The 23,595-nt window shown below is 40.5% G+C and overlaps 1 protein-coding gene across 2 annotated transcripts in view; it reads left to right on the forward strand.

The window, feature by feature from the left end:
* RYK (receptor-like tyrosine kinase) overlaps window positions 1–23,595 on the forward strand; it is a 92,708-nt gene that overhangs the window by 23,912 nt on the left and 45,201 nt on the right. For both annotated transcript variants that reach the window (XM_025377400.1, XM_025377401.1), the window contains exons 2-5: window positions 5,648–5,769; window positions 17,202–17,301; window positions 19,304–19,438; window positions 21,607–21,660. In XM_025377400.1, the coding sequence (XP_025233185.1) occupies window positions 5,648–5,769; window positions 17,202–17,301; window positions 19,304–19,438; window positions 21,607–21,660 (411 nt within the window). The remainder of the gene's footprint in view (window positions 1–5,647; window positions 5,770–17,201; window positions 17,302–19,303; window positions 19,439–21,606; window positions 21,661–23,595) is intronic.

Here is a 23,595-nt window from a genome sequence, read left to right on the forward strand (position 1 = left end):
CCTCCTGGGCTCAAGCCAACCTCCGATCTCAGCCACCCAAGTAGTAAGGACTACAGGCATACACCACCATGCTTGGCTAATTGTAAACATTTTTTGTAGAGACAGTGTTTTGCTAATGTTGCCCAGACTGGTCTCATACTTTTGAACGGCCTAAGTGATTCTCTGGTCCCGGCCTGCCACACACTGGGATTACTGGCATGAACCATCATACCTGGCCTTACTTTTAATTTTTTAAAGAACCTCCAAAGTCAGGCCAGGCACAGTGGCTCACGCCTGTAATCCCAGCACTTTGGGAGGCTGAGGTGGGTGGATCACGAGGTCAGGAGATGGAGATCATCCCGGCTAACACGGTGAAACCCCGTCTCTACTAAAAATACAAAAACAAAATTAGCTGGACATGGTGGCGGGCACCTGTAGTCCCAGCTACTCGGGAGGCTGAGGTGGGAGAATGGCGTGAACCCAGGAGGCGGAGCTTGCAGTGAGCTGAGATCGCACCACTGCGCTCCAGCCTGGGCGACAGAGCGAGACTCGTCTTAAAAAAAAAGTACCTCCAAAGTCTTTTTCGTAATGGTGTACTAGTTTATAATCCTACCAGCAGTGTAATAGCCATCCTAACTGGAATGAGGTGGTATCTCATTGTGGTTTTAATTTTCATTTTAAGGTGTTTTTTTTTCTGTATATTTATGCATCTAGTTGCTTTATATCTCTTGTTGAAAATACTAAAATTAAATTGCTTTGGTTCCTCTTCCAAGGCATTTTCATTTTCAAGATTGTTGTTGGCATGTAAATTTTGTGATTAATTTTTTCAAAAAAATCTCTTGAGATTTTGATTAAGATTACTTTGAATCTGCAGATCAATATGAGAGACTTGACATCTTAACAGTATTGAGGCTTATCTAAGGAGAATTGTACAGTATGGCTTTCCACTTTTTAAGGTCTTCTCTAATTTTTCTTAGCCATGTTTTACAGTTTTCAGTGTAGCGATCTTACATAGCCTTAGAGTTATTCCTAGGTCCTTGGTATTTTTTAATGTTACAGTATTGACTTTTTAAATTTTATTTTCTAGTTGTTGCTAATATAGAAATACAATTGATTTTAAAGTATTGGCTTTGTATTCTGAGACCTTGCTAAATTCACTAGTTGGTTTTAATAGTATTTTAGTAGATTTCATAGTGCTTTCTATACATACCATTATGTCATCTGTGAACAACAACAGTTTGACTTCATCCTTGTGCTTTTTATGTCTGAATACATTGGCTAGGACCTCCGGTACAAGGTTGAATAGAAGTTGTGGACGTGGACATCTTTGCCTTGTTTCTAATCTTAGGAATAAGGATTTAATAATTCACCATTGAGTATGATATTAGCTCTAGGGGTTTTTTTAATGTTCTTTACCAAACTGAGAAAGTTTCTGTCTGTTCCTAGTTTGTTGACAGTTTTTATCATTAACAGGCTTTGAATGTTGTCAAATGTTTTTTCTCTATCTATTGAGATGATACGGGTTTTTATTTTGTTAATGTGGTAAATTATACTGATTTTTAGAAGGTTAACCTTTCATATATACTTGGTCATGATGTGTTAATCCTTTTATGTATTCTTGTATTGAATTTGCTAATGTTTTGTGGAGAATGTTTTAATCTATGTTCATAAGGGATGTTGTTCTGTAATTTTCTTTTCTCATAATGTTTTAGTAAGTTTGTATCAAGATGATGCTGCTGGCCTCATCAGATGACTTAGGAGGTATTCTCTTCAACTATTTTCTGACAGAGTTTATGTAAGATTGGTGTGGTGTCTTCCTTAAATGTTTGATAGAATTCACTAATGAAGCCATCTGGACCTGGAGCTTTCTTTTGGGATAGGTTTTTAATTGTTTGAAATTTTTATTTCTTTTAGTTTGGTGAATTTTGTTTTTAAAGGGTTCTTGTTTCATCTAATTTGTTTATTTTATTGTCAAAGTTGTTTATACTAATCTTTTTATCTTTTTAGCATCTATAGGATTTGTAGTAATAGTTCATTTTCGTTACTAGTATTGGTAATTTGTGTTTGGTGTTTTTTCTCTTTTTTCCTTGATCAGTCTTGTGAAGTGTATTAATCTTTTCAAATAATACTCTTTTGGTTTCATCCTTATAGTTAATATCTTTATCATACGCTGTTTGATCAAGGAAGGTAGCCTCTATGGTTTTGGTTTGAATCTGTTTTTATATTTAAAAAAATTTTAAATATATGTGGTCTAATTCATGATTAATCCCCCCTCACTTTTTCATGTCCCATAATTATATGTTCAGATCATCTATGTCCACACTCAATTTGTATCTGTTTTGATCTTATTTTTTAAAGAGAGAAGGTCTTGTGTTACACAGACGGGAGTGCAGTGGTGTGATCATAGCTCACGGTAACCTCAAATTCCTGAGCTCAAGCCATCCTCACGCCTCCTGAGTAGTTAGTACTACAGGTGTGCACCACCACTCCCAGCTATTTTTTAAAAAGTTTTTTATAGAGATGGGTTGTTGCTGTGTTGCCCAGGCTGGTCTCAAACTTCCAGCCTCAACTGATCCTCTTGCTTCAGCCTCCCAAAGAGCTGGGATTACAGGTGTAACACTATGCCTGATTGTTCTGATCTTTTGATTTCTGAGAGGATGTTAGTTTCCATTTGTGGTTGTGGATTTGTGTTTCTTTTTGCCTTTTTGTCCTGTTGGTTTTTACTTTCTGTATTTGGAGCCCTTTTTTTTCAGTTGTACTACTGTATCCTCTTGTGGTTTTTATTAATATGAACTCATTAATACATTTTATATTAATACAATTATTTTGAAATCCTTTCAACTTGAGTTCTAGTTTGTCTCATGTCAATACTGCCTCGTGTAACTTTCTTCTTTTTATTTATCTGACATATATTTCAGCACCTATCTAGACTAGAGTAAGACCCAGACTTAAGAAAAAAGGCAAATTTAAATTATTTACAATTTTTCCTCTAACGCCTTTCTCCAACACCACCAATCCTCCATTCCTGGATATTTGCTAACACTCCTGCCAGCAGGGAGAGGCTTTTGCAGAAGGGTCTTCATTTCTCTCTCTGCTTTCAATATCTTTTGTAGGATAAATAAAAGCAGTACTACCCAGCTAGTGCTGTGGGTGGCAAGCCACCCAGGTGCTGGGGCAAGAGACTGAAGGCACAAGCTGTTCCAGTATAATAAAGAAAATGTATGGAACAAGAATAGTTATACTAGAAATAGAATATAGATATGATTACATATGAATATTATTAATCATTAGTTTGTAGCATTACTCTTTATTCCAATGTTATAATAATCTGTCTTCTACAATTATAACCTAGGAAAAACCAGGCCATACAGAGATAGGAGCTGAGGGGACATGGTGAGAAGTGACTAGAAGATAAAAGTGTGAGCCCTCTGTCATGCCCGGATAGGGCCACTAGAGGACTCCTTGGTCTAGCGGTAACACCAGTGCCTGGGAAGGCACCGTTACTTAGCAGACCTTGGTCTTGTGGTAGTGCCAGTGCCTGGGAAGGCACCGGTTACTTAGCAGACCAGGAAAGGGAGCCTCCCTCTTCCCCGGGGGAGTTAGAGAAGACTCTGCTCCACCACCTCTTGTGGAAGGCCTAACATCACTCTGGCCCACCTGTAGTCATCTGGAGACCTAAATGTCTCCCTGCGATGCTATGCTTCAGCGGTCATGCTCCTGGTCCACTTTCATGTTCCACCCTGTACACCTGGCTCTGCCTTCTAGGTAGCAGTAGCAGAAGCAGAATTAGTGAAAGTATTAAAATCTTTGATCTCTCCGAGAAATGCATAGAAGAAATAACGACGTAAGCTGGCCCCTCTCTGTCTCCACCTAGGCTACCAAATAGGGAAGGGCCCCCTGTTCGTTGGACACACGACTCACGTGACCTTACCTATCACTGGAGATGACTTACACTCCTTACCCTGCCCCCTTGCCTTGTGTACAATAAATAACAGCACAGCCAGGCATTCAGGGCCACTACCGGTCTCCGCATCTTTGTGGTAGTGGTCCCTGGGCCCAGCTGTCTTTTTTTCTATCTCTTTGTCTTGTGTCTTTATTTCTATGATCTCTGGTCTCCGCACACAAGGAGAAAAACCCACAGGCCCTGTAGGGCTGGACCCTACAAGTGCAGCAGCTTTCCCCTATGTAGCATGCCTTAAATTTCATTTCTGCATTAATGATTTTATTACATCTAGTTCAGAAACGAGAAACGAATTTTACAGGATAAATACCTGTAGCAGAGTGATTTGTTTCTAGGTCTCTATTCTTAGGAGGTATGAGATCTCCATCTTGACCTCTCTGCATACTGTGAGGTTTCAGACCCCATCGTGCCGGCTCAGTAAATGTGAAATTTGCATTTTGGCTGTTGTCATCAGTATCTTTTCCCCCTCTAACTTGTGGAATATATATGTCATGTATTACTAGAGGGACACCTGGATAGAACTTCAAATAACAGTAAATCAATTCAAGAGAAAGTTACTCCCTGCTTTTAGTCTTTCAGTTCCTTGGATGATCATGGGGAAATCCTGTGTGAGTTTTTTTATTTTTTTTTTTACATTTCTCAAATGCTTGATTATACCTCCCTCCTCCCTTTTTATAAACAATGAGCTAGGCTCGAGCTCACTGCCTTCTTGGTAGGCACCAGAATTGAGCTAGAATTTAGTACATTTGTTTTGTTTTTCTTTTGTTTTTTGATAAGGTTTTTTTTTTTTTTTAACAGTAACTGTTGATTTGCCACTGAAAAGTAGTGTTTAAATTTTGCCTTACAAATTTTTATTTTAACAAATTAAATGAGTTTTAAAGAAAAATATTAAATACAGGTAGGATAAAAGGGTGTGACAAAATTGAGAGCCTGATACGTTTGGGAGATTGCATGTGCCCTGGTTGAGAAGGTGGTACGGGAGTGAGTGAAACTTGGGAGTCACTTCTCTGGCATTCCAGGCTCTTCATTTATTTTTGTTTTGTCTGTAGTACTAACCTCTTGGTTAACAAGTGTTTATGTTTTGTGCAGAGAGCTGTGTCCTGCAGATACCGTGAAAAACAGTGTTCTTCCCTTTGTAGTCTTGGTAGGCAAGACAGCATGTGCCTGCAAGACACCTGGTGCAAGTGTGTACCATGGTAAATGCTATCAGAACAGCAAGGACCTTGTGTTGTCAGAGGAAGCAGAGGTCATCTCTGGCTGGGGGCTTGAGGCTTGGCTCAGGCTTAGTTTTATCTGAGGCGCCTTTCTCCCTTTCATTTTGAATCTCCCTTCCTAAGTCTACATGAATTTTTTGGGAGAAGGGGCATTTCTTTGTAGCTGTTACTCTAAGAAGCACTGTGTCCAGAAGAAAGAGCATCACACTGGCCCTCGGAAGACAGAGTGGCTGCCAGAGTTCTAGTTCTAGCACACCTGTTTTCGGCTGGATAACTGCTTAATTGTTTCAAGTCTCAGTTTCTTCATCTTTCTTGGTGATGATAAAACTGTGTGTCTTTCTTGCTTCATAAGGCAGCCCATAGGAGGGCCATTTGTGATGTTCATTTGCTTATCAATATTATCTTCACTCTATTATTTGTATTTGAAATACTGATAGGGATGATTCTGAGGGTATTTTAAGTGTTTAATTATTTTTTTCCTATTTTTTTCTAGGTCTTGATGCAGAACTTTATTATGTGAGAAATGACCTTATTAGTCACTACGCTCTATCCTTTAATCTGTTAGTACCCAGTGAGACAAATTTCCTGCATTTCACCTGGCATGCGAAGTCCAAGGTAAGAGAGTGACTAACCACAGACATCATGACAGGGTCACCCAGCCACAGAGGCAAGGGCTGTGTTTGAGGACTGGGCTGCCATCTGTACCGAAGGGTCGGCCGGTGATGCGATATAATAGTACTGAGTGTTTTCAGATTTATATTTCAAATACTTGGCCTGTTCCTCTAAAATTTCTCAAATCCTTTAAAACGAAGGTGGCTGTCATTTAATTGATTAGCATATGACACAACACTTACATCCTTTTAGGCTCTTCAAGCAGAGATCCAGACCTAGCTTGAAAAGGGTGAATTTGGACCCAATGATGACAGTGCTGCTGTGGTGAAATGATACGGGTGCAGGGGTGGGGATTGGTAAGACAGGCCTTTTAGACATGTTGGACAGAATGGATACAGTTCTCCCACTCATGGAGAAATGGTTTAAGAAAGGTACAGCAGATGCCGCCACCCATGTGTCCTCTGGCGAGGCTTCTTTACTCCTAAGGGCTAAATCCAATCACTTAAGAATCTCTCGCCTGGGCTACTTGTTGCTGAATTCTTCACATTTGCTCTGACTGCCTGGGTCCCTCAAACATAGTAAGTTTTCTCCTAAGTCAGAGAGTCGGAGGCTGAGCCTGGAGGTGCCTCCTATACCCAACCAACTTCAGTTTCTTTCATCGACTTTGTATATAGGCTTTTGAATAGGATTTTATTTAGGAAATAAAAATAATCTTGCTACTATAAATAAGAATACCTATTGTAGAGTTGTTTTTTTTAAAAGTATTATAGAGTAGCGTCTGTCATGATATTTGCTGCAAGTTATTTAAATTGGCCACTTTAATATAGATTTTAAAAAATCTCCATTTTTTTTCTACTTAGAAAACAACGATTATTGGGAAAATTCAAGTATTACAAAAATGTTTTAAGAACTCTAAGACTTGGCCGGGCGCGGTGGCTCAAGCCTGTAATCCCAGCACTTTGGGAGGCCGAGACGGGCGGATCACGAGGTCAGGAGATCGAGACCATCCTGGCTAACACAGTGAAACCCCGTTTCTACTAAAAAATACAAAAAAACTAGCCGGGCGAGGTGGCGGGCGCCTGTAGTCCCAGCTACTCCGGAGGCTGAGGCAGGAGAATGGCGTAAATCCGGGAGGCGGAGCTTGCAGTGAGCCGAGATCCGGCCACTGCACTCCAGCCTGGGCGACAGAGCGAGACTCCGCCTCAAAAAAAAAAAAAAAAAAAAAAACTCTAAGACTAGGCCTGGCATGGTGGCTCATGCCTATAATCTCAGCACTTTGGGAGGTCGAGACAGGTGGATCACGAGGTCAGGAGATCAAGACCATCCTGGCCAACATGGTGAAACCCCGTCTCTACTAAAAATATGAAAATTAGCCAGATGTGGTGGCGCACACCTGCATTCCCAGCTACTCAGGAGACTGAGGCAGGAGAGTTGCTACCCGGGAGGTGGAGGTTGCAGTGAGCTGAAATTGCACCACTGCACTCCCTCCTGGGTGACAGAATGAGACTGTCTCAAAAAAATAAAAAGGAAAAAGAACTGTTAAGACTTTGTAGTTCTATATTCAGAAGTAATTGTTTATGGTTTGGTATAACTTCTTCAAGGTCCCCTTTTTTCCCTTTTTAAACAAAAAAGGGATTTTTAGACGTGTATGTTGTATAGTACTTTTTCCCCTACAGAATAACTTATCTAGGCATCTTTCTTTTTCTCTCACTCCTTCTCTTTAGTGGTTTTATAATATGATATTGTACGGATGTATGCTATATTGCTTTCTGTAAAGTACCTCATTGATGGGACACATGGATTTTTAATAGCATTTTATTATTTCAAACAATGCTTCCCTTCACTGTTACATAGTTTCCCTCATTTCATTTTGTAGGCAAAATCTAGGTAATGGGATGATTAAAACAATTGGTAGTTCATCTTTTATTGATGTTTCTACCTTTGCTATTTCTTTTATTTAAAAAATTTTCAACCTTTGCTTTTGATGAATATAGAAACACAGAAAAAAATGTGTTAATGTGTATCCCTGTGTGTGTATATGTACATATATATGTGTGTGTATGTATATAAATATGTTAAGAACATCTTTGTTCAGAAGTTTTTGTGTACTTATGGCCTTATTTCTGAATAGTAAATTACTGCTAAGAGGTGAAATGACTAGCCAATGCGTGTGCGTGTTTAAAACTTTGAAAGGTACTGCCAAATGTACCAGTGAATAAGTGCTTATTTTTGATCTTCATTTCCTAATACCAACATTTTAAGTATACTTGTTTGCCTTCCAATCTCCCTCTCCCTCCCGCTCCCCATATGTCAGTGTGTATTTTCTAAGAAAAAGGGCATTCTTTATACGACCAAAGTACAATGATCAAAACCAGGAAATTTGACATTATTATGTTATTATCTAATCCACAGTAGTCACATTTTATCAATTATCGCAACAATGTTCTTCATAGCCTAATTTTTACTAGTTGATGTCTCTTAGTTCCCTATCAGTCGGGAACAGTTCCGTAGCCTTTCTTTATGTTTTTTGACCTTAGCATTTTTGAAACATATAGGCCAGTTATTTTGTAGAATGCCCCTCAGTTTGCGTTGTCTGAGGTTTCCTCATGATTAGATTCAGGAATATCTCTTTGGCAGTGATACCACAAAGGTGCTGTCCTTCCCAGTGCACAAGGTGCCAATTTGTCCTGTGACTGGTGGTGGTGACTCCGAACACTCCCCTCACCAGATTTCTCCCGTTGAGTTTTTCCCTTTATGATTAGTGTGTAATTTGTGGGGAGATAATTTGAAACTATCTTTTAACAAAATCTCATTCCTCATCACCCTTTCAACCTCTACTTTTTGCATCTGTTTTTGAAACTAGTTTTGTATTTCAGCTTGTGCTGTGGTGAGGGCAGTGCGTTTCCTCTCCCTGGAAGAGGTCAGACCTACACTGGATAACCATTCAGTAAGGCTGTTGTAGAAGGAATTCAAGTATTTGTGGAGTGGTTGTTACTGAATTTTAAGTTCCCTTGCAACTCTGAGGTCCAGTGTTTCTATGAACATCTTTCAGGCAAAGAAGCTTCTTATATTCTCCAAAAAATTGATAGCTAATTCTTTGTTATTATTCTTACCTTTGATGTTGATACATATAAAAACAAATAATAAATGTATTTCAAAATGGTGAAAGGTTTATTAGAGAATTCTGTTCTAGGTGCTTCTATTGACTTTGAACAGAGTGTAAATATTTCTGGGCACACTTAGGAAAAAAGAATGCTGATATGAGAAGGTTTCCTGGGCAAGTGTATGGGTAATGATTTGTGAGTCCAAAGGCAATGTGGGAAGTGGCAGTCAGGACTGAACAAAATAAAATCTTCTTTTACTGATTCCTTTAAAACAGTTAATATACACTGTTTGTTATTTGGAGTGAGCGCAGGGCCCTGACATTGCTGGTAATGGGTGTCTGAGTCTTAGGAGCCTGTTACAGGAGGATATTGGAGTGGGAGAGAGCAGGTAGGAGGGGCTCAGGTGAATATATATGTTTGAAGGGAAACCTGTGTTTGTGTGGTGCATTTTGGGTCAGGAGAAGCCTTGGTATAGCTGTAATTGTACTCCCATATCATTCACATTATTTTATAGCGCATAATTTCCAAGTTACTTCTTTGGCAGGTATAAATATCATTGTTAGTGCACATTTGGGCTGCCACTGTGGTATGATATTCTTTGTGAGGCAGAAGTTTCCTTATTTTTTTGGAGGGTATGACCATTTATTTACATGTCCAGGCCAGAAATGTAGAAGGGATCCTAGTTTCCTTCTCCTACACTTTCTAAATCTAGTTGATTCTCTCTAATAATTACATCTTAAATTCATTTCCTACCTCTCTTGTGACCCAATGCCTCACCCTTAGTTTGGGCCTTCATTGTTTCTTGCTGGGTTCAGAAGTGGTCTTCTAACTGGTCTCCTTTCCTCTGGACTGACCTCTCATTGCACCCTCCACAAAGCCACCCTAGGCTTCTCTGTTGCTACCGGAATAAAGCTCTTGATTTTGTCAGAGGCCTTTATGGTCTGGTCTTGGCCTTTCTTTTCTGCCTCCTATCTAGCCAGTCATTTAGTGTCATTTTTTTCTGTCTTGGAATTTCCTGAATGCCCTGTGATCTGTCACAGTGCTGCTGTTTGCCACAAATGCCCTTTCTTCATTCTTTACCTGAGTAACTCCTGTTTATCTCATAAAGCTGTGACCCGGTGTCACCTCTCCTCCAATGTGTCAGGTGCCCTTTTCTGTCTGCACGGTGCCCTTCTCCTCTCTCATAGCCCTAGTTATACTTTAAGAATATTGTACTAGTTTGATTTTCTTTTCTTTCTCCCTCCTATATGCTGAGCACCTTGAAGGGTATCCTCTGTGCTTGGTATAGCACGTGGTACTTACTGCAGAAAAGATGTGCAGGTAGAAGCCACAGGGCCTGGCTCAACAAATGGGGAACTTCTGAGCAGTTGGGGCTTTTCAGAGTTGGAATGTGTGGCTTTAGGAGTGGTGACTTTCCTATTTCTGGAAGTGTGAAAACATATAGGCTGGGTACACTCGACAGTAATTGCACAAATGGGATGTTTCAGATATTTTACTCTTAATAGAGTGAGGTTATAAGTTTGGAAAAATGAGTGGGTTGAATATAAACCTAAACTGATTTATACCTGTAACAGGTATAAAAATTTAGAGGAAAGTAACCATCTTATAATTTTTTTTTAGTAAAAAACTAAGGAAATATGTCTGTGTTAATCTAGTTTCAGGCTTCAGACACTATTGCAGTTCCCAATTCTAGGTAATAATCTCTGGTGATTTTAGCACAGTTGATTACGTTTATTTATTTTAAAAATTAATCTTATGAGTAGATAATATATGCACATAGTAAAAATTTAAAAAGCATAAAGGGTATACAGTGAAAAGTAAGTCCCCTACACCTTCTGGTACCATCCCTGAGCAATCCAGCCACTTAGGTCCCCTTGCCTGAGTCAGCCAATGTTGCCTGATTCTTGTCTTTCCTTTAGAAATAGTTTGTGTGTATATAAGCATCCATGTGTATATGTATATATACATCTTTCAACAACTAACATACCACATACTTTTCTGCAGTTTGCAGAGCACTGAACAATATCCTGGTCAAGGATCTCTGTCACTTGATACAGAGTTGTACTTTTTCCCCCTTCAAATGGCTGTATTATTTATTATTATATGGTTGTACTTTGGTTATTGATCAGTTCCTGTGAGGAAATTAAGACCCAGATTTGGAAAGGGACTTGCTTAAGGTAGGAGAAGTAGGGTTAGAGGAAGCAGAAGATAGAGATGGCCTGAAATGGGAAAGTCACACATGAGGGCAGGGGAGGCTTGATGAAGGGTTTGTCACCTGATCGTTTAACCCTGAGGTGTAATCATGAACTTTCAGAAGGAAACTTTTCAGAAGGAAAATTAGATGAAGCTCTAATTACTTCATCGGAAACCCTCGGTTCTTTCTTTAAGGTTTTGCCAGAAGACGAAATATTTGCTTCCAGAGATCTCCTGGCTCCCTGCCATATGTCAGTTCAACATTGTAGATATTTTAACATTAGTTTTCCCATATCACAGCTTCTGGTAATAGTGTTTCTCAGTGTTTACGCGGTTTTGTCTTGCCGCACAGATTGTGGTCTCTTCAGGGGCTTGAAGCTGTCTTACTCTTAGTGCATAGGTCACACATGCCTTAGCGAGTGGTCAGGAAAGACCATTGTGTTAATTGCATTTTGAGCTGGGAGTAGAACTCTGGTATTGCTTCTTTTTCACAGGACCACACACTTAAAAGCAGGCTACTGAGAGGCTTTAACAGATAATTAGTTTCTTCTGTATTCCAGCACATTCCCCAATATCCAGGAAAAACATGTAACTGTGTCTGTTGAGTGTCAGTAGCTTTTTTTTTTTTTTTCTTTGAGACAGAGTCTCACTGTGTCACCCAGGCTGGAGTGCAGTGGCGTGATCTCAGCCCACTGCAAGCTCCACCTCCCGGGTTCACGCCATTCTCCTGCCTCAGCCTCCCGAGTATCTGGGACTATAGGCGCCCGCCACCACGCCAGGCTAATTCTTTTGTATTTTTAGTAGAGACGGGGTTTCACCATGTTAGCCAGGATGGTCTTGATCTCCTGACCTTGCGATCTGCCCACCTCGGCCTCCCAAAGTGCTGGCATCACAGGCACGAGCCACTGCATCTGGCCGTCAGTAGCTTTTTAGATACCTGAAAAGCAAAAATTTGCCAGAATGTAGCAGAATATTCCCACTACCCACCCTCACCGCGTGGCTGTTTTCTGCTTTCAGGAATTCATCATCATTTTCTAGGAGTTGCAGGGAACTTGTCCAGAGTTCCAGCAGACACCGCTGGAGGCCAGCGGCTGTGTCTTGTGCAGAGTGAGGTTTCTATGAGAAAGGCATTACTTCTAGTAAGTTCAGAGAAATTAAAGAGCTATTTAGCTGTAGACAAGTGTATTCACTTTAAATCTGTACTCTCTGTGTTCCAGAAGGAAATGGCTTTACTTGCCAGCTTCCTACTTGTAATTGCCATTTGTTTCCAAGTAAGGGAACATAAGCAAAAATGTTTATTTTTCAGTTTATTCAAATGTTTATATTTTTGGTAGTTTCTGTTTTGTTTTGTTTTTTCCTTTTCTTTTCTTTCTTTTTATTTTTTTTCCTTTTTTTTTCTTCTTTGAGACTGAGTCTCACTGTGTCACCCAGGCTGGCACGCAGTGGTGTGATCTCGGCTCACTGCATCCTCTGCCTCCCGGGTTCAAGTGATTCTCCTGCCTCAGCCTCCCGAGTAACTGGGATTACATGTGCCCACCACCATGCCCACCTAATTTTTGTATTTTTAGTAGAGACGGGGTTTTACCATGTTGGCCAGGCTGGTCTAGAACTCCTGGCCTCAAGTGATCCACCTGCACTGACCTCCCAGAATGCTGGGATTACAGGTGTGGGCCACCAGGCCTGGCCTGTAGTTTCTTTTCTGAAGTATTTTGGCTCACTCTACACTCTGATAAACAACTACTGTTCAGATTGCTTTGTCCCAGTAGACTGTACATTTAACTTTTGAGCAGATCTGTTTCATTAAAGGATGATTGGCAAGTGAGAGTCCTTACAGATTGATACATGCCCAACTAGAGAAAATTGGATTTCAATAATTGGCAATTTCTTCTCTAATCCCAGAAACTGCAGTTTTAAAATTTATATCCTAAAGACTACAGAGGGAAAAGAGAACTACCTTGTGAATGCCCCCCATTTTTAGACAGTTCCTCAAAAAAGGAGCCAGCAAGCAGGCTTCCGCCATTTCTTGCTTCATATTCCTCTAAGCTGCTGATTCGACCAAAGGGGCTGCCTTCTCAGATCTCCTCCTCAGCCCTTTGCACCTCTCCCTGTGCCCTCACTGGCCAGCTACACTCACAACCTTGTGTCCCTCCTTTCTCTCCTCCTTTTCACCTTGCCACACTGAAATGCTCAGGTGCCAGTCTTACCCCTTTTTTAACTGCAGTTAGTGCCCTGGACCCCTTTGCTAGACCCTCTTTGCTTCCTTAGGGGTTCTGGTCTCTGGTCTGCTGCTTCTCTCCTTGTGATAACTGAGACCTGTGATAAAGGAGACAGCAAGTTTCTGGGGAAATAGTAAGTGTGGCTTTGAATTTGTTAAGTTGGAAGGCTGTAGGATAATTAGGTAGATTTGCCTAGTAGGTAATTGGACACTTGGGAGGGATTGAAGATAAAAGAGAGTGAGAGAAATGGATGATTAAGATATTCCATCAGTGGTGAAATGGGCTAGAACCTAGTGTACTAGGAGAGAAGGATTTACATTTGGAGAGGAAAATGGACCTTTCCTTGGGAGTGGAATGAAAAGAATGGATGCTCTAACAGATCTGCCTGGGTGTTGAAAAGAAAGGCGAAAATGGAGTTCCTCTGTGCTAGTGGAAAGGGACAAAAACATTGAGTGTGAGGAGGCGGGGAAGGTCTGTAAGGTTGGAATAAGACTAGGGAAGAGAGGGTCAGTGAGGAAGGGATTGCTGAGCGGAACTAAAGGCCTCTGCTGAGACTGGAGGTCATCGTTGTGTAAGAGCTCCTTCTCTGTAGGATGGATTTCCTTCAGCAGTGCTGAGCAGCAGGAGTAGAGTAAGGGGTGGTCAGGATGCTGGAGCTGCCCTTTGAGAGTTTGGAAGGAGTGAACCAGCTGAAGGTGCCAATAATGACTGTCAGTAATGTTGCCTTCTTTAGGGATTAGGCTGTGGGAAACATGAAACTAGGTGTTTGTGGCTATACTGGAGAGAAGGGAAGTGGCTTTAACTGGCTACTGCATCCTGTTAGGAACACAGCTCCTGGCTCATAAATGTGCCTAATAAACTTTGGCTGACTTGGAGTGATGGAGTCAGAGAACTGGTTTTGTAGGCATCAGAGGTGGTGATGGGATCTTTGGTAGAATGGCATTTTTGCATTTGTTTTGGTTATGAAGTAGTTCTTTAGCGTGTCAGGATATTGAATACTGAATATTGAAGCCAGGGAGAACATAGCAGGACACCAAGGCCGCTGCAAGTCCTGTGTGGGTCACTGGTGTTGATGGCATGAGAAGTAGCCATTATGAGTAGAAGCTGTGAGCTTCAGCTGGGCACGGTGGCTCACGCCTGTAATCCCAGCAATGTGGGAGGCCAAGACAGGTGGATCACTTGGGGCCAGGAGTTCGAGACCATCCTGGCCAACATGGTGAAACCCTGTCTCTACTAAAAATACAAAAATTAGCTGGGCATGGTGGCGTGTGCCTGTAGTCCCAGCTACTTCGGAGGCTGAGACAGGAGAATCGCTTGAACCCAGGAGGCAGAGGTTGCAGTGAGCTGATATCACGCCACTGCACTCCAGCCTGAGTGACAAGAGTGATACTTGGTCTCAAAAAAAGAAGTTATGAGCTTCAGAGTAGAGGGGATTTGCATGAGGGCATGAGGAAGGGATGTCTGGGAAGGACCTAGTGATCCTAAAGAGTGCTGACCCTACTGTCTAGGCCCTGAGGGTCGGGTGTTATAGGAACTGAATGATAGAGGAACAGATGACTTCTGAGAAAGCCAGGTTGTGGGAGAAGGTGGGAAGACATTTGTGAAGAGGCAGAGAGTGTAGGAGGTTGTTCTGAATAGGGAGGTTCTCAGAATGGGGGAAGAAACAGAAGGCCTGCAACAGTGTTTTTGACAGACCCAGGAGGTTTAGTGTCAGAATCCCTGGGGCCGGCAGTGGGCTGATGATTATGAAGAAGGGCAGCATGGCAGTAAGGTGGCTGTTCTGGAATGACTGCTGATGCCGCCGATGTCTGCATTTATCAGAGGAGACTTGTGCCAGGCTAACAGTTAGGTGTATTACGTTAATGATCCTATTTGATCCTCATAACATGTATTACCCTCATTTTACAAAAAATGGAAACTCAGAGAAGTTACTAATTTACCTGAGGGTCACATGGTCTCATGGTTCCGAACCCAGTTCTTGCTGGCGGTGCTGGTTTCTTTTGTGCACCTACCCTTCATGTATAGTCCTGTTCAGAGAGAGCATGGGTGTAGGGATGTATAATGAATGCATTCTTTGATGTTATATTGCTGGAAAGCTTGCTCATTCCCTGCCCAAACTTGCTTGACTGTGGCTCTGTAGCACCCTCTGGTGGCAGCAATGGTATTGTGATATGCTAAGGTGAGTGTGAATACTTTGTAGCCAAGGTACCTCTAAGTCACTGATGTGCTGCAGCAAGAACATTTCCTTTGTTGGGAATGTGGCACTTATCAAACACAGCCTTTAACAGTTGTTTATGTACCTATCTTAACTGCAAAGGAAGAGTTTAATGTTTGTATACCCCTACAGTGTTCAGCTAAGAGACTTTAAATACAGTGTGAAAGGAGAAACCCCAAGGGGAATCAAACTCTAGATTGAGCCCTTCTTATTCATGGGTAACAATGCCTTCCACCGTAGCCCAAGCGTAAGGGCCATCCCTTCCCTTATATCTGGGATGATACTCTTTCCCTCTTTTCTTTCATCTTTATTATGTACCATTTCATTAGCTTTATTCACCAGCATGTATACATATTTGAATATCTCATCTAAAAACGAAGAAAGAAAAGCTTTGGAACACCCCCCACTTCACTATCTGTCTCCCATTCTTCCAGTTAAGTTTCTTAAAGAATGGCTTATCTGGCCGGGCGCGGTGGCTCATGCCTGTAATCCTAGCACTTTGGGAGGCCGAGGCGGGCGGATCACAAGGTCAGGAGATCGAGACCACGGTGAAACCCCGTCTCTACTAAAAATACAAAAAATTAGCCGGGCGCAGTAGTGGGCGCCTGTAGTCCCAGCTACTCGGGAGGCTGAGGCAGGAGAATGGCGTGAACCCGGGAGGCGGAGCTTGCAGTGAGCCGAAATTGCGCTACTGCACTCCAGCCTGGGTGACAGAGCGAGACTCCGTCTCAAAAAAAAAAAAAAAAGAATGGCTTATCGAATGTCTTTCTTCTCACTCTTTTCCCAACCTGCTGCCTCATGGCTCTGCAAATCTCAGTCTGCCACCAATGACACCTTTTGTGACCACTGAATGGGAGAGGGATACCATACGTATCAAGAACCTGTGGGCAGGGCAGAGAGTGTTGTGAACTGTAGGACCTCATTGAAGGTCTTGATGCTGGCAGCCATTCTGAATTTCAGCTATTGCTTTGTAGTTTGAGCTGCTTCTTTCATGAACTCTCCATAGCAACAGAGCCATAATTATTGATGCTGATTGGTTCTATTAAGCCACATTGGGTAGGCCAGGTATTGATAGATAATATTGGTGTTTTAGCAACATTTCATGGGTTGCCTCTCTTCCTTTCTGGATTCTAAATCACTTCTCAAGTTAAATGGGGATCTAAATATGAACTTCCTTTTTGGTGGGAGCAAGACTAGAGGATGTGACTTAGATATTCTATGAGAAATCTACCTTGGCATCTGCTTATTGTGTGAGTAGGTCTGCAGACCGGACCTTCTTCTACCAGCCACAAGGAGGCCCTCCGAGCTTGGCTTTCATTTATCAACCAGAGAAGACATTGGTAGCTATTTATGGTCTGTCAGTTACATATCTCACCGCTCTGGTTCTTCACATCTGGCTCTTCATGGCCTCTCTGTCAGTGCTGCATAGTCGTCAGCAGGATTTCTGACCCTAGATGGCAGGTTTTATGGAAGAGTGGTGGTCCTGTTCTGGACATAAAATAGAGGGTGGCTTACTGGATTGAATTTTTATCCAACTGAAAATTCTTGCGACTATTTCTGACAATTTGGATTTTTAAATAGCTAGATTATTTGTACATGTGAAAGGCTCATGCATTGATTAGTTAATGAGCTAATTAATGAAGTCAAGCTGATAGTATCTTTCTTCTTATCACAGGTCCGTTTTGCTTATTTCTGTCTATTTTATAGGTTGAATATAAGCTGGGATTCCAAGTGGACAATGTTTTGGCAATGGACATGCCCCAGGTCAACATTTCTGTTCAGGGGGAAGTTCCACGCACTTTATCAGGTAAGTGAATTTCTTCAAAGACAGAGTTAACATACTTTTTCAACTGCATGCCCTGTGTCCCCAAAACAGAAGTTTAACTACTGATGAGTAGTGTGTATTACTTGATAGGCATAAGATGTGTAAGTACTGTGAAAAGTAATTTTTGTAAATATTTGCACTGTGTTCTTAAACCATTCTCTCTTTTCTTTCCTTCTAGAACTCTCTGTGCTCAGCCCTCCCTCTCTCCTTTTCTGCATTGCTGATACTTACCTCCACATGAGTCCCTGTGTCTGATCTCGTTTCGCTTTGATTAGGCACCACATTCCACCCTGTGGCCCAGATGGTCTTTGCATGGTCATATTTGACCCTGTGACCTGAAGCCCATCAGTGCCCTCCACTCCCATCAACTGAACATTCCAGACTCACCACCTTGTGTCCTGGATCCTTTACCATCTGCCCCTGTCTGCCTGTCTAGCCTTGTTGCTGCACTTGCCCGAGTTCTAGCAGTTCCAGACTACATGAAGTTCTGATCTTTAAGCCTTTGCATGTGCTGGTCTCAGTATTTGGGATCATCTTTTCCTCTTTCTGCTTGTGAACTCCTTTCTATTAATCCTACTCATTCTGCAAGACTCAAGATCTACACTCTTTTTCCTGCCACCTTCTCTTTTTTTTTTTTTTTTTGAGACGGAGTCTTGCTCTGTCACCCAGGCTGGAGTGCAGTGGCCGGATCTCAGCTCACTGCAAGCTCCGCCTCCCAGGTTTATGCCATTCTCCTGCCTCAGCCTCCCGAGTAGCTGGGACTGCAGGCGCCCGCCACCTCGCCCGGCTAGTTTTTTGTATTTTTTAGTAGAGACGGGGTTTCATCGTATTAGCCAGGATGTTCTCGATCTCCTGACCTCGTGATCCGCCCATCTCGGCCTCCCAAAGTGCTGGGATTACAGGCTTGAGCCACCGCGCCCGGCCTCACCTTCTCTTCTTTCATTTGTTAACTTCTATTCTTCCTACCCCCTTGGAACCTTATATTTAACTGTTTTTGCACTGATTACATTATCTAGCAATTCCCTTGATGCTTAGCATAGAGTATGGCGCAGGATAGGCACTCAGTACAGTCAGAGTAAGTGAATAAATATCTTAGTTACACCAATTTAACTACTTTTGAACTAACTTCTTAGGCTCTTTAAGTTGTAGTGTTTGTAAGAAATGGAAATTTTTAAAAATTGAAAGTGTCAGCCACAATAGTGTTGTGAAACTTTTTCTGGCAGTCATATTCACTGTTATCAGTCACATACATTAAGCTTGAAGAAAGCACAGGAAGGCTGCTTAAATTTTTGTGGGCAGTAAAGGAATTTAGAAATGCCCATATCTTTAATGCACTCATACAGATGGTAGAATGATATATTTTAAATTTGTAGGAAAAGAATCTTAAAGATTGGGGAAAAAATTATATGCACTGAAGTCTGTTATCCCATTGCTACAGTTATGAATTAAAATCAGTTTCTATTGAGAAAGGTGTTGTTTTTAAACTCATAGCTGAGAATTGGTCAGATTCATTTACAGGTTTATATTTAATCTTTTTATGAAGAGCAGACATGCTTGCATTTTGGTGGTGAGTTGTCTTTCCATTTGATCATGTAATTTCTGTTGTTACTACTGCTGATGTGTCTGCTAAGGTTTGCCTGATGATCCTTTAGCTTTAGTGTATTGGAATAGCAGGACTTATGAGACAAAGTGATATATTAAAAACGATGAGCAAAAGTTGAAAACAATTATCTCTTCATTGATGTCTTGGTTTGTTCTTTAATACTAACTTTTATATCCACAATGAATTAAATGCTTAATGTCTAGAGGTGTGGTAGTCTGAAGATTTCTAAAAACTTCTGTTTAGTTACTTTATTTAAATGTATTATTTTTAGTTTTCTTGCAGCAAAAATAAGTAATTCTAAAATGTTTAAAAGAATCATTTTGGGGCATTAATGGTGATTTTTAGAAAATGTAAAATATTTTTCTTATCTTTTTTAAACAGTGTTTCGGGTAGAGCTTTCCTGTACTGGCAAAGTAGATTCTGAAGTTATGATACTAATGCAGCTCAACTTGACAGTAAATTCTTCAAAAAATTTTACCGTCTTAAATTTTAAACGAAGGAAAATGTGCTACAAAAGTAAGGAATTTATTTACCAAAATATGTTTTACGTATGTGAGAAGGTGAAAAATAGAGTTTGTTGTTTTTTCACAGATTTGATTATGACCAACTCGTGATTATAGTTGCAAGTGAGAAAAGAACACTGACAGATGAAGTTTTGAGATAATCCCAGATAGTTGGTAGCCAAGAATCTCACTCAGGCCTCATTCAGTCCATGCTTTCTCAAATCTTTTGTCAGAATTGCTAAGATGTTTTCCATTAGGAATAGTGCTAAAATGATTGAAGAGGTAAAGAAATAAGAAAAATCTGTTGGGACTTCTGAGTAACTATGTTAATTGTGTTTCCCTATCAAGTTACTTTTATGCAGAAGCATTGCTCTGGGGTGAAGACCTGGGTTGGAATGACAGCTCTGGTCTTTTCAGGATATTGGTACAAGTTCCTTAACGTCTCTGAAGCTCAGTTTTCTTCATCTGTAAAATGGGCATAATACCTGTTTCAGAGGTTTGTTGTTTTTACGATTCATTAAATCTAGCCTAAAACTTAGAATACCGTATGATACCGTATGTGGGTACTTACCAAAGTTAGTGTTTTTTGGTTTTGAATTATAAACTGAAGAAATCAGAGTGGATATGAAAGAGTTCCAGCATGCTAGGTCATAAATCAAAGAATTTTGGAGTTCTCCTTACAAGTTTAGTTCAACCCACTCACTGTAAGTTCCATAAAGCTAAAGTGACCCAAATTTTACAAGGTCACATAGGTAGAATTGGTTAGTATCTAAGATGGGGGTGAGGGGAAATCCTTAAAAAAAACCTCCCAAACCCTGAGTGCTTACTATGTTCTAAGTGCTTGACAGATATTACACCTGTTTAATCCCTACAGCAACCCTAGGCAATGGGTTCTGTCATTGTTGTCATTTTCAGAAAAGGAAGCTGAGCTTCAGAGAATCTAGCTTGCCAAGATCAGATGGCTAAGTGGTATAGCTAGGATGCAGACCTGTTCTGTCAGTCTCTTTGTTAAACTGTCTTTTAATAAATTTCCCAATTGAAATCAGTGCTGAGCGTTATGAAAACACCTAAGGCCAACAAGTGAGTTGTAATGGCTAATGTCTGGGTGCATGCCAATAAAAAAGCTTCACTACATTTGAATAGACATTTTAAGAAAGAAAAGCTAGCATCTTTCAGCTTTAGTGTTTTGATACAATTTTCAGTTCTACTATATTCAGTTATGTACCAACTTCCATGTAATTTTAAAGACAAAGATTTCAGAGACTCTTTAGTCCAGTGTAGTCATTATATGTTTGATATAAGGAGATTGGACCCTAGGCCACCTAGGCTACCACAGCTAGCCAGTGAGGAGTATAAAACATTCAGTTCGTGATCCTCAGAGAGATGGACATGATTGTACCATGGTGCTTCATGTTACTCTTAAAGGCAGAATGATAACCAGACATGGTGTGGCCTCTGGATCCCACCAGTGCTAATATCTGCTAAGGTTAATGATCAACTGATACTCAAAATGATCATATACCTTCTCCATTTTCTTTAATATGTGTGTGAAATTAACATTAAAATTCTGTGTTGGAGTAATTTTCTATTCTGTTTTAGACTTAAGTTTTTCTCTGGCCCTCTGTATTTATTGGTCATGGTTTTGGCCACCCTAGTCACCCAGTTCAGGCTCCTGACTCTTACTTTGTTATGTGATCCTAATGTTTTTATTTATCTGGTTTTCCAGCCTACTATATTTAAAAAACTGTCTGCAACAGAAAACATATCTGTACCATATGGAATGTTAGTAGGTGTTACTAGCAAGAAAAGTTTCCTTTATCTTATGAGGATGGCAATTATGGGTTAGACAAGTTTTGTGACCCCATGACTCCTTTTAGTCTTTACATTCTAATGTTCACTGTGAACCTCCAAAGAGACACTATAGTATGTGGCGTTTCCCAAACTTCTTGACCACAGGAACAGTTTCATTGAGCATCTAGAAGTAACACCCATTGGCTAACAGTGGTATAGAATATTGATTGATGACTGTAGTGGTGATTATCGGAATAGTAACGTAGCTTTCATTATCTTGCAACAAATACCTGTTGCTGAGTTCCAGCAATGTTCTGATAATTATTGTAATTAAGGATTTTCATGGAAAAGAGAATTTCTAAAGTATCATTTATCTCCTTTTAAATTCAGAACTTGAAGAAGTAAAAACTTCAGCCTTGGACAAAAACACTAGCAGAACTATTTGTAAGTGTTAATGTATTATCTTTATCCATTATTAGAAATGAAAAATGGTTGACTGCATATAAACATGATTGCATGAAGCTTGGAGGCCTCATGGTTTCCAGTTTGTCAAATGATAATGACACCATGCTGTTATTTTGCTGGTGCTTTGTAGACTGGTGGATAGGTCGTGAAACTTAGAATATTGACTATTTTGAGAACTAAAATTTATACGTATTTTGTAACAAGCTAAAAAGTTTTACAAGCAAGAATATCATATATTTTTGAGTAGTCCTAATTAAAGTATGACCATGAAATATATGTAAGATCTTTATTAGCAGAGGGTTAGAAAATCTGGCTTGCGGTCTAGACCTAATCTTAAGCTTATTTCATCCAGGTGAAGGTGTAAGCTTAAAGATACTATGTTACTTAAAACTACAGAGCAGATATGCGAAGTAGATTTTTATTTTTTGGTATTGGTTGTGTTTAGATACTATTACAAACTTCTTTTTTTCTTTTCTGACATGAAGACATCGTTGGGTCTTACTCTTCTTGGGGTTGTGTTAATAGCAGTATCTTAAAAGGATACTAGATTCTCTTCATGCAAGTAGACTTTTAAAAAATTGTTTTTCGAAAATTTCAAGTATATAAAAGTTCGGAGTACGCTTTGATGAACTCCACGTGCCCATCCCCCAACCTCAGTAATGATCAACACTTTGCCATCGTTCTTCCATTGATTCCCTCCTTTTGTGCTGGTTAGGGGTGGAGGAAAATATTTTCAGGCACATCCTAGGCATCAGATTATTTCACCTGTAAATATTTCAGGGTGGATCTCTTTTAAAAGGGCCTTAAAAAAAAAAAAAAAACCACAGTCACCTAATACCTATTCATTTTGATTTGTCACATATAACGAAATTAACAGCAGTTGCTTAGTATCTCCAATAGATAGTCCATGTTCAAATTAACCCGATTGTCTTAAAAATGTCTTTTTTTCCCCCCTGAATCAAGATCCAAATGAAGCCTACACAACTGTTTGGGTGATATGTGTTTTGTTTTAATCAGAAACCACCAACCCTTTTATTAATATTACTTGTTTATTGAAGAAATTATATCATTTGTCCCATAGAATTTCCCACATTCTGCATCTTCCTGAAATCATTGAACACGTTTTTTTTTTCTCTCTCCTCTGTAAACTGGCAGGTAGATTTTGCACTTGATTAGATTTAGAACCATCTCTTTGGTAAGAATAGTCTATAGGTGGTACTCTGTGCTGCCTATTTTGTCTTTTCATCACCTTGGGAGGCACAGAGTATCTGGATGTCCCAAAGTAGAAATTTTTTTCCTGTAAAATAATGTGACATATTGTCTACTTGCTAGAGTATTTCTGAAAAGAAAGAAAAAAACATTAAAAAAAAGTCACTGTTGCCAAAGTTTACTTTTAAAATTCTGGTGACTTTGCCCATTTCTTTTATGCTAGTAGGATATTACTTCTCACAAAGAGCAGTATTGCATATTCTTGGCCTCTGTCTGTCTCTTCCTTGCTCCCTCTCATCTTCCCACCCTTTCTATTTATTCAGCCACCTAACACCTATGGAGAGTCTGTGGTGTGTTAGGTGGTATGACTGAAGCAGAGGACTAAACTGTGAGCAAATAGACCCTGTCCTCGGGGGTTTATAATGTAGTGGGAGAAACAGACAAGGCAATAGGCAGTGATAACAACATAGCATGGCAAGCTATGATATGGCAAGCACAGGGGGATTTGGGAACCCAAGGATAGCTTCCTGAGAACAGTGACAGCTCTTCTGAGAGCTGAAGGGTGACCAGATGGTGGCAGATGGGGAATGGGAAAAATGCATAGGGAAACCTGGAATTTGGAGGTAATTGAGCAGGGTACATCTAGGGGGATCTGCCCAGCAGAGCTGTATCCTCGGCTCTGCTCTGGAAAGTGTTTGGACAGCG

The sequence above is a fragment of the Theropithecus gelada genome, chromosome 2 (assembly GCF_003255815.1).
Source record: "Theropithecus gelada isolate Dixy chromosome 2, Tgel_1.0, whole genome shotgun sequence".
Taxonomy (NCBI): domain Eukaryota; kingdom Metazoa; phylum Chordata; class Mammalia; order Primates; family Cercopithecidae; genus Theropithecus; species Theropithecus gelada.